We start from the raw sequence: 10,840 nt of genomic DNA on the forward strand, positions 1-10,840 counted from the left end.
GCATAAAGAATCATGTAAATTGCACATACAACCGTTCGTTCATTTCGTCACGTGCTTTGTTTGCATTTTATGAGCGGTATTTCTTGTGTGGCTTACTTATTGGTACTTATTAAATAAATATGTAATATTATTAGGGTGAATATTGCATAAAATTAGAATTTGTTATCTTTGAAATTATAGTACTATTTAATTAATATTTATTTGAGTAATCATTTAAAGGAGTATCATAGGTTGCGCATATGTAACCAGTATTAAATACGTATCAATCCTATTAAATAAACAACAATGCAATATTTTAAGGAATTCTATTGTGTCTGGTTTATTTATCAAAAAGAAAGGTCTTCTTGATCATTTGTTTTCATTAATTGTATGTTTTTTTTTAAAGTGGTATAATGGATTCGATGGAATTGATACGACCTGACCGGCCTAGCCGTTGCACGTGGAAACCAAATGCAACAAATACTCCACATACAATTAAAACAGAGTAAGTCGATGAAAAAGGTAGTATTATTAAACTGCTTGGATTCGGAAACTAATATTTGTTAAAACATATTGAATATTATTTACAATGTCCTTAGCTTTTGTATAATAAACATACATACATAATTATACAAATATTAATAAACAAGTTACAGATAACATTTTTACTGGCAGTTTCACAAATGAGTATCAAAGTGAAAATCTTTCTTTATTAAAGTTGAAGGAACCTAAAAATATTATAAAATTTTATTGTAATATTTATTTTATTTTGTATATTTACATATGTTACTATGGAAATAGTTCAAACATTGTTTATAAATACATTTTTCAATACAATAATGACCATATCCTTTTTGCATTATAACAAGTTGACTGACACTCAAAGTATTTTTACAATAGAGCGACCATACTAAAACACTAATTTAAATCCTACTGAACATCTTTGAAATCATTTAAAACAAAAGTGAAAAACCAATGAATTATAAAATGTAAATGAATCATTTAAAATAGAATACCAGAAATGGTAGAGCACTTTTACTGAAAAATTTCAAAAATTTTTAATGTCTGTACCAAAAAGAATAAAGGCAGTCATTTATTCAAAAAGATATAGTATGAAATATTAGTCATATTGTATATTCATTTCAAAATTGTATTACCTTTTAACTTTTAATAATTTCATCAAAGTACAACAATTATCCAAAAATTTTTGTCATGTATGATTTTGTTTATTATTAAAGAATGTATTTAATGTTAAACTTCATTAAATCTTTAGTTAGAACGACTCAATATTAATGGCATCTCTATAGGAAAGCTTACAATAAATAGTATTCAACTGAAAAACATTGTTTGATACTTTGCAGTTTGTAGTCCAGTAAAAAAAATTGTTATAATGTTATATTTTTTTGTTACCATGAAACGAAAACTATGTGTAAATTGTAGTGATGTAATTATATTACTGATAAAAATAGTTAATGATAACTGATCTAATAAAAATCTCATCAGTAACTGAATAGGTAGGTAGCTATGACTTGGTTCAGTATCTTTATACTAATATAGAAGCTATTTTGACATTAGAGCATTTGTAATTTTACAACAGTTTCTTACTTACATGATAGTGAAATATGCTAATATAGTTTTTCTAAGAAAGTATTACAAAAACATTGCATAAGTAGGCTGTTATCAAATTCTTTTATCTAGTTACATGAAGTTTTACCAGAAAAATTGTATATGATGATACAAAATTTCATGTTCAATATTACTTATGCTAAAAAAGAACGTGTGCTATAAAACTGAAAAAATAATGTAACATGTATAATAATTTAAAAAATAACAGACCCTTTTTTATTTCAGTTTAAAATATTGGTGAAACAATAACAAAATTCTCCTTATTTATGTCCAAATTTTGCATTAAATTTTATATATAATTTCTTAAATAACATAGATACAGTAGAAATTTCAATACATGTATGAAATTTTTATTTCAGAATGCCTGATCGTAATAAAATATTACCTGATGTATTAACAGCTATTGGACAAACACCATTAATAAAGTTGAACAACATTCCTAAATCTTATGGAATTAAATGTGAAATGTGTTAGTATTAATTTTGTCATCATTATTAATGTACATATAAGTGTAAATGTATAATTCAATATTTAGATGTAAAATGTGAATTCTTCAATCCTGGTGGATCTGTGAAGGATAGAATTGCATATAGAATGGTTCAAGATGCAGAAGAGAAGGGTTTGTTGAAACCAGGTTATACCATTATTGAACCTACAAGTGGTAATACAGGAATTGGATTAGCAATGACTGCTGCAGTTAAAGGTTACAAATGTATTATTGTTATGCCAGAAAAAATGTCTAATGAAAAGGTTTACACGCTTCGTGCTCTTGGTGCTAAAATTGTGAGAACACCAACAGAAGCAAGTTTCGACAGTCCAGAAGCACATATTAATGTTGCTCATAAATTACAAAAGGAAATACCAAATAGCGTTGTTCTTGATCAAGTAAGATTTTACATGTGTAAATATGAAATAATTTCAGAACTTATTATTTTATAATCACACATATAAAATAATTTCATAATTTAGTTTCTATGTATTTTCTGTTCAGTATACTAATCCTGGAAATCCATTGGCTCATTATGACCAAACTGCAGTCGAAATTTGGAAACAGTGTGATGAAAAAATAGATTATTTAGTAGCCGGTGCAGGCACTGGTGGAACTATCAGTGGTGTTGGGCGAAAATTGAAAGAATTATCTCCAGGTACAAAAATTATTGCTGTAGATCCTAAAGGCAGTATCTTAGCTCAGTCACCTGAATTACAAGATGATGTTAATTTCTATGAAGTAGAAGGAATTGGGTAAATTACTTTCTGTTTTTATTTTATTGACAATAATGATTCTCCTTTATGTTTTTATTAATATATACCATTTTTTTTAGCTACGATTTTATACCCACAGTGTTAGACCATAATGTAATTGATAAATGGATAAAAACTGAAGATTGTGAATCATTGAATGCAGCTAGAATGCTTATACGTAAGGAAGGTTTATTATGTGGTGGTAGTAGCGGTGCTGCACTTACAGCTGCTCTTAAGATAGCCAAAGATTTTTCTGAAGGAACGCGCGTTGTTGTTGTTTTACCTGACGGAATACGAAACTATATGACTAAATTTGTATCTGACCATTGGATGGACGCTAGGGGATTTTTGGTATGTTCTTCTTATTTTATATTAAGTTCATTATTTGTGACACTTTTTATTGTACCCTTAAATGACTCACTATTATAACGCATTACAGGAGTCTACATGTCAAAATGAAGTAAAAAAATGGTGGTGGGATATACCAATTTCGCGTTTATTTTTTGATAAAACGCCTTTGTTCAAAGAGAATATAACATGTCAAGACGCTATTCGTATTTTTGAAGATACAAAAGTTCAACAGTTAGTTATCAGTAATGACAATATACACGTAAATGGTATTCTTAATAGTAATACACTTATGTCAGATTTAGTGTTTGGCAGAATAAAGCTCATAGACTCTGTGGAAAGGTCTATGGTGAAACATTATGCGAAAGTTAAAGTTTCAGTAACTCTTGGACAATTATCGCGTCTTCTTGAAAAAGAATTATACGCTGTTATTTTAGATGAAGAACATAATAATACTTTTATTGCTATTGTAAATTTTTCCCACATATTGAATTTCATTACAAAAAGTAAGGGTACAGTGAATTCCAGTAACTGATTAAATAATAAGTTAAGAGTTTTAAAAATCTGATATTTTCTTAAAGTTTTTATTGATGCTTTGTTAATATTTTGTATGATCTTTTCATAAAGTGTTATCATAAGATATAGTTTATTATCATTTATATGATCATCATAGTTTATTATAGTAATCTATGTTTCTCAAATTTGTGATACTTACTTTATACAACTTTTTGATAACTGACAAAATCATTTTAAAAGCGTATATATATACACTTAATTTCGTCAAAACTCAAAGTGCTTATGTAATCATTCAAAAATAAATAAAACACAAAATACATGGTAAAACTTATAATAGATCATAAAAATTGAACAAACAGTGTGCACTACTTTTTATGTAAATTATTATAATAAAATAAAAGTTATAAACAAAATTTACTTTGAAAATCTCATTAGTGACATTTCAAGCAAAGACGGGCATTATCTAAATAAAAAATTATTTAAATAACTGTTCGAATAAGAGATACTTTATCTTTATTCGTTATTCGAAGCTTGAATAAATAAAAGTATCTTCATTCGACGAGCGTCGATTGAATAAATTTATTCGAAGAGAATTATCCGACGAATAAACGATACTTTCTTTATTCGGGGCGTTTTATTCATAGCGTCGGCGATATTTTCATCTGTTATTTGTATCTTTTATCCGAAGGCGTTGAATAAATCTTCAATTAACTTTGACCAGTCAGCCAGCTCGAAAAAACGCACTGCTGAGCGTAGAGCGTCGAACGTCAAAGGCCAGCGACCGACAGTCGGCATACAATGTAAACAGACGTAGATGAAATAAGGAATCACGCACGAATGAAAATTAAAATTTTTACAATTTTCAATATATATTAATAATTAATGAAAGTGTCATGAATGAATTGAAGAAGATTCTCGTCGAATAAATTTATTCAATCGACGCTCGTCGAATAAAGATATTTTTTTATTCAAGTTTCGAATAACGAATAAAATTTTTGTATCTTTTATTCATTATTCAAAATTTTTATTTAGATGAAAATTTTGCCCATCTCTGATTTCAAGTTAGATTTATTGTATAACGTTCTATTATCTATAAAATGAGATGTTCAGTACAGAAAGAAACATTTATTTTAATTTTTACTGATCTGTTTTATAGCAGATTTAATTAATAACAGGACTGCAAATTGTATACATTTATTACATACTCAACTGAGTGAAATAATACTATAAATATATTAATACAAGTTTCTATGTTAAGATATATTCAAATCCAGCGCTGCAAGTAGCACGGGTTGTGTAGAAGCGCCACCTGATTTCTTTTTATTCTTGCTCTGTAATATAACGTTTTTAGTGTCTAAACCAGGCATGTCAAACTCATATGATATTACGGGCCACATGATCTATTTTGTATTGAGTTGGGGGCCGCATGTTTTCAATGTTCAAAAAATTAATAAAATACGATTTTTAGAATGATTATATTATGTATTATGTATTTATTAGACTCAATGTCAAGCTCAATGTATTGTATATTATACATACATAGTCGTTTTATATTTCATGTCATTTTTTAAACTAAAAAAATATTTTACATTTTATTGTATATTATATAATATACAATACATACATAGACATTTTATATTTCATGTTATTTTTTAAACTTAAACTATAAATATTTTATATTTTTTATAAAAAACAAAAATAAAAGTTATAATAAGAAATAAACAAAATCACAGTTTAATATTACTTTTGAGAAGATATTTGACATCGTTTTTCACAAAGTAAGTCATCAAAATTTCGTTGAATATATTGAGCTGATGCAATTTTTAAAATTGATGATAAATGTTGATCGGTTAATCTTGACCTTTCTGAATTTTTGTTATTTTTCATTAAAGAAAATAGTTGCTCGCATAAATAAGTGCTTTCGAACATAGCCATTATACGCGTAACAAACGATAACATTTTAGGAAACCGATCTACAGATAAATATGTATAAAAATCTGAAATTCCAACTTCCATACATTTTTGCTTCAGCAAAGAATCACATTGGATTTCAATTAATTCCATTTGTAAGTTTTCATCAACAATTTCAATATCGATAGATAGAGGTGAAGTAAAAAGACGAAATTGTAATTCACAGCTTTTAAAATCAGAAAATCTTCGATCGAATTCCGTTTCTAACAATTTAATTTGGTGAGCATATTCTGTAAATTTTAATTTAGGTGATTTAATCAATAGATATTGACAGCTTTCAAAGTGAGACAAGTTTTCTTTTTCTATTTGTTTTCGCCAAAGTAATAATTTTTGTTTGAAAGCGTTAATATTATCAAATAGCGGATAACAACATGATTTTTGCCTTGAAGCTTAAGATTAAGTTGATTAAGATGACTTGTAATATCAACTGAGAAAGCCAGGTCCTTTATCCATTGTCCATCTTTTAATTCAGCACATTCATAATTTTCTGTTTCCAAGAAAATTATGATTTCGTCCAGCAATTTGAAGAATCGTTTTAACACTTTATGACTCGAAAGCCATCGAACTTCCGTATAATATGGTAGATCGGTGTATTCACATTCTATATCTTCCAGAAATGAAGCAAATTGACGATGATTAAGTCCACGTGCTCGAATATAATTTACAATTTTGGTGACTATTTTTAAAACATGTCCGATATTTAAAACTTTGGAGCACAGTACTTGCTGGTGAATAATACAATGAAAATGTTCAAAATTATTATTACCATACTGTTTGCATGTTTCTTTTAATCTTGCAACAACTCCTTTAGTAATACCGGTCATGGTAGGTGCACCATCAGTTACAAGACGAACGAACTTTTCCAATGGTAACTTATACTTCTTCAAAACTTCCATAAGTGCATCAAAAATATCAGCTCCAGTGGTTGTATTATGCATAGTAATGATTTCCAAAAGTTCTTCACTTATTTTTAAATTAACATCGCATCCGCGAATAAAAACGGCCAGCTGAGCGATATTTCGAACATCTGTACTTTCATCAATTGCAATAGAGTAGGCTTGAAATGTTGATATTGTTGTATTATGCTGATTTCTCAAATTTTCGGCTATTTCATCAATTCTGCTAGCTACAGTATTTCGACTTAAACTTACACTTTTAAATTTCTTTATTTGTGCTGGACATAATACTTCCGCCGCTTTAATTAAGCATTCACTAATAAATTCCCCTTTCGTAAATGGTTTCGATCTGCTTGCGATTAAATGTGATAACATATAACTAACTTTTACAGCAGCTGTATTGTCTTCAACACATTTCGTGAAAACACTTTGTTGATTTTGAAGAATTGATTTCAATTCCGACAATTTGTCTTCACGAAGTTTTGCAACGTATTGGTCATAGTTTGTTTTATGATTTGTGTCATAGTGCCTTTTAAGATTATATTCCTTAGCAACTGAAATAGAGTTTTTACATATCAGGCATAATATTTTATTCTTGTTTTGGACACAAAAATATTGCAGTTCCCATTTTTCTTGAAAATTACGATGTTCCTCTTCAATTGATCTTTTCTTACTCATTGTTCTTGAAGTTCGATTATATTTTTATTAAATAACTTTTTAGTTTAATATGAATAAAAACCAAAATCCACTTTAGAGTTCAAAATATCATTCGCAAACGATTGAGCAAACACTGCACTTTGTGACGACTTGGACAAACATGTGTCGTGTGTCGCATTAGATCGCTCCGCGTTCTATCATGTTTCTGATCGTCTTGTGTTTTTATCTCCGTTCGGTTTCGGCCGCCGCTTTTCATTTGACGCCTCGCGCCAGCGTCAACCAAAAAGTTCAAACTTTCCAACTTCAAGCGTCAAAGCTTGATATTTAAAAATGTTTAAAAAGTCTCGGCGGGCCGCAACCTATGTATTGGCGGGCCGCGTGTTTGACATGCCTGGTCTAAACCGTCTAAACCAGTCTAAACGCGGTTTTCGTGTGTGTGTGTGTATATATATATATACATATATTCAATGATGTGCATATAGTCTCAGTTTAATAACATTCCACACACGCAGTATTAAGTACTGCATATACATTAAATATTTAACATTCTATTTTATCTTTAACTTAATAAAATATTTAATACAGAAAATAAATTTCTGTTTATTTTCTGTCTTCACAATAATCTATACAGGCCTGTCCAACATGTGGTCCGCGGGTCATTTCGCCAGACGACGCGGTCCCCACCATCACTCAGTCCATACCCCACTACTCGCTTGCGCTGCGATGCGATCGTGGGGCAAGAGGTACGTGCGGGTAGGAATTTCTGGAGCGTCAGAAGTGGGGACAGTCAGAGCGTGTACACACGCTTTCTTGCCTCTGTATTGTCGGACTTCTTATGGAATGGAGGAGGGTCATCCCCTCGGCTGAAAGAGCAAGCCGGTAGGGGCGATTATCGATTTTGGCCCGCGGGCCACAAGTTGGACAGGCCTGATCTATAAAAATGATAAAGTCTAAATTTGAACCTATTTATATTAAGGAAAATAATATTACAATAATTATTACATTTGCTGCACTTGCACATGAAATTTACAGCTTGGTAATGTAGAAATTTCAGCATTAACAGTACTAATTATTCCAAGATTTGCTAAGCTCCCCCTTAAAAGTCCACAAGTAAATGCTAATAAGCGTGGACTTTCTTGAAGATACTGTTTATTGCAATTGGTACCTACTTTATTTAATAATCGAAATGAATTATCTTGCAACATATATACACCATGGTGATTTGTTCGTAAATTATCAATCTGTTTATGATAGAGACTGGACCAAAAATCTGTACAAATGAATTTTATCATATCCAACTCATCTTTGAATCGACTGCAGTCCCGTGTTAATCGCTCAATGATTCTGTACCCAACACTGAATCCCATCCATTCTAGTCGACTGAGCTCTTCCTCCTTTTCCTTTATATTTTTCATATAATAAATAAGAAAAACTTAGTAGATTTATCAAAATCACAGTAAAGAAAAAACTATTATTTGTAATTACCATATTTTCACTCGTTAACAAAGATCAAGAATGAAGAGGTTTATAATAAAAGTATCATTTATAAAACAAAAAAAGAAATAATCTACAAAGTAAGAAGAGAAGATCAAATTCATTAAAAAACACAAAAGTATGATAAATCTTTTGTTTTATTCTTTTTGCTTTCTAATGGACATAAAATATAAACACAAGTTTCTATATATTGCTTAGTTTTACGTTTGTAAGAAATAAAGGAAGGTAATTTATGATGAAATGTATTGAATGTACAATTTATTTTAAATTTATAGTTATAACACAAATTATAGGAATTTGATAATGACTTCTATTTGAATAATATGTCAGTAATATGTATTGTTTCCAAACATTTATGCTATATGTATTACAAGGGCCGTTTCTGGGTGCAAAACCAGTATCACTGCCCTTATTAATTTAATATTATTCAATTAAAAATTTGATATGCAGTATTTACTTTTATATATATATAATAATAATAATAATAAAATATTCATTTTAAATAGATCCTTCAAAAATGAATGGTTTTATTTAAAATTAATATTTTTCACATATAAGTACAAAACTAGCACATAATGTTTGCAATAATGATGTTATGGTTGATAAATAACGACTATTAATTACCTACAGGAATTTAACCCACTAAATATGGCTAAATGTTATATGCTATTTTAGGCTGTCCATAAAGATAGTTCCTTTTAGTATACAAGTACTGTTACAAAGATTACATACGCATTTAATCTGATTAAATTCTGTTGTTCTAAAATGATTATAAGCATTGGAAAACATTTCATTATTATTCTTACTAGTCCAAATTTTACATATAATAAACAATCTGGAACCTACTGCACCCCTGCCAGGAATGGCCCTATGTATTACATTAAACTATTCAGAAACATTGTTAATTTAATTTTCAAATTTTGTGAAGATTCTTTTCATTATAAACTCCTCTATATTATGTACTATGAAACTTATATGATCTTTGAATTATGTTACATGAATATTTTTTACTTGTGATCAAAATAAAAAGAAGGTACTTTTAAGTTAAAGAAATAGCATTAGTACTGCTGTACATAAACCGAAAAAATTATGTAAACATAAAATTTATAACCTTTTGTGGATAATTACCTTTTTGTTAGACGCCTTACTCAGAGTATAATTAACCATTTCTGTGTGTAAATATTCGAAAAGACATTCATCAGCTTCTCCGGCCGTATGAGAATTCATCTTTGTGTCAATTACTTGTTGTCTCATTTTGTTCTTTTATTATATTATACCATAGAACTATACTGTTGACAAAATTTATGATAAAGAAATTTCAAACATTAATTTATGTATGTGAATTAATGGTAACATAAGCTGTTATTAATTAACTTTCTGTTTAAATAAGTATTATTTAATGCAACTTTCACATGAAACACAAACGTCTAACCTCACTGTCACGGTTTCATAATACCACAGCCGCCGACTCTAGTATTAGCACCAGAGAGGAAATGAGAAATGAGACTCTCATTATGAAAATGCTAAAATTCACGTATTAACCCACTTAACCAGAGTCATCTGCAGATATCCGTAAGACATCTGAAAAAAGTCATTGCTACAGATATCTGAAAAAAGTTACCAGAAAGATATCATTCAGATAACTGTATTTTAGAGGTAGTCTTTACAATAATCTTTTGAGGGGTACCGAATAGTTGTCTGGAATATGATATCGTTAAGATAACGTCAGATACGTATTATAACGACATCTCTGCTCCCTAGTAGCGATATTTGATGTTCGTTAGGTGACGCTGCCGAAGATACCCTAGGGACAGAACAAGGATTGGTAATTGGAATGCGTATTCAATTGATTCAAAATTTGAATCTCAAATGCATTTACAAAACATCAGAGCATCTCAGCATCATAAAGTGAGCATCGCGAAGTCTTACATGCGTGGTGAACACACATAAGTTTATTGTAGTGTTTGGTAGAAGGTTTTGTGTCTTATTTTAACTAATTTCGTATTTTTCTTAATATCAAATTTCTTGCTAGATATGTTGAATGTTTATAATATGTACATATTGTTGATTGTGTAGCCTATAGTTTTAAAAACATTTTATTTTTTTATTGT

The 10,840-nt window shown here is 29.3% G+C and overlaps 3 protein-coding genes across 4 annotated transcripts; 1 reads left to right on the plus strand and 2 right to left on the minus strand.

Moving 5' to 3' along the window:
- Positions 1 to 44: 44 nt before the first annotated feature.
- Positions 45 to 3,730, plus strand: LOC107192066 (cystathionine beta-synthase). The gene is made up of 7 exons (XM_015581253.1): positions 45 to 102; positions 386 to 484; positions 1,965 to 2,074; positions 2,141 to 2,490; positions 2,597 to 2,847; positions 2,928 to 3,198; positions 3,287 to 3,730. Exons 2-7 carry the CDS (start codon positions 393 to 395, stop codon positions 3,728 to 3,730), a joined length of 1,518 nt encoding a protein of 505 aa, XP_015436739.1. The 5' UTR covers positions 45 to 102; positions 386 to 392.
- Positions 3,731 to 4,964: 1,234 nt separating this feature from the next.
- Positions 4,965 to 7,256, minus strand: LOC107192067 (general transcription factor II-I repeat domain-containing protein 2-like). The gene is made up of 4 exons (XM_015581254.1): positions 7,223 to 7,256; positions 6,449 to 7,132; positions 6,054 to 6,331; positions 4,965 to 5,042 (listed from the first exon to the last, which is right to left on the minus strand). Exons 1-4 carry the CDS (start codon positions 7,254 to 7,256, stop codon positions 4,965 to 4,967), a joined length of 1,074 nt encoding a protein of 357 aa, XP_015436740.1.
- Positions 7,257 to 7,871: 615 nt separating this feature from the next.
- Positions 7,872 to 10,258, minus strand: LOC107192071 (trafficking protein particle complex subunit 6B). Of its 2 annotated transcripts, none has more exons than XM_015581261.1 (3): positions 10,162 to 10,258; positions 9,858 to 10,013; positions 7,872 to 8,635 (listed from the first exon to the last, which is right to left on the minus strand). In XM_015581261.1, exons 2-3 carry the CDS (start codon positions 9,981 to 9,983, stop codon positions 8,234 to 8,236), a joined length of 528 nt encoding a protein of 175 aa, XP_015436747.1. In that variant the 5' UTR covers positions 9,984 to 10,013; positions 10,162 to 10,258; the 3' UTR covers positions 7,872 to 8,233. The 2 variants fall into 2 exon arrangements, with proteins under 2 accessions (XP_015436747.1, XP_015436746.1); XM_015581260.1 differs by having other exon boundaries at positions 9,858 to 10,018.
- Between the last annotated feature and the right edge of the window lie 582 nt (positions 10,259 to 10,840).

This window comes from Dufourea novaeangliae, unplaced genomic scaffold (genome assembly GCF_001272555.1).
Source record: "Dufourea novaeangliae isolate 0120121106 unplaced genomic scaffold, ASM127255v1 scaffold305, whole genome shotgun sequence".
In the NCBI taxonomy this organism is placed as follows: domain Eukaryota; kingdom Metazoa; phylum Arthropoda; class Insecta; order Hymenoptera; family Halictidae; genus Dufourea; species Dufourea novaeangliae.

Coding starts and splice junctions, on each gene's coding strand:
- LOC107192066 (XM_015581253.1), top strand. CDS start 393: ATGGATTCGATGGAATTGATACGACCTGACCGGCCTAGCCGTTGCACG. Junction 2,075..2,140: donor TGGAATTAAATGTGAAATGT/GTTAGTATTAAT, acceptor TTCAATATTTAG/ATGTAAAATGTGAATTCTTC. Junction 3,199..3,286: donor TGGACGCTAGGGGATTTTTG/GTATGTTCTTCT, acceptor AACGCATTACAG/GAGTCTACATGTCAAAATGA.
- LOC107192067 (XM_015581254.1), bottom strand. CDS start 7,256: ATGAGTAAGAAAAGATCAATTGAAGAGGAACATC. Junction 6,332..6,448: donor AGAAACATGCAAACAGTATG/GTAATAATAATT, acceptor ATTATATTCGAG/CACGTGGACTTAATCATCGT. Junction 5,043..6,053: donor AGCTTCAAGGCAAAAATCAT/GTTGTTATCCGC, acceptor GTTATATTACAG/AGCAAGAATAAAAAGAAATC.
- LOC107192071 (XM_015581261.1), bottom strand. CDS start 9,983: ATGAGACAACAAGTAATTGACACAAAGATGAATTCTCATACGGCCGGA. Junction 8,636..9,857: donor GTAAGGCGTCTAACAAAAAG/GTAATTATCCAC, acceptor AAAAATATAAAG/GAAAAGGAGGAAGAGCTCAG.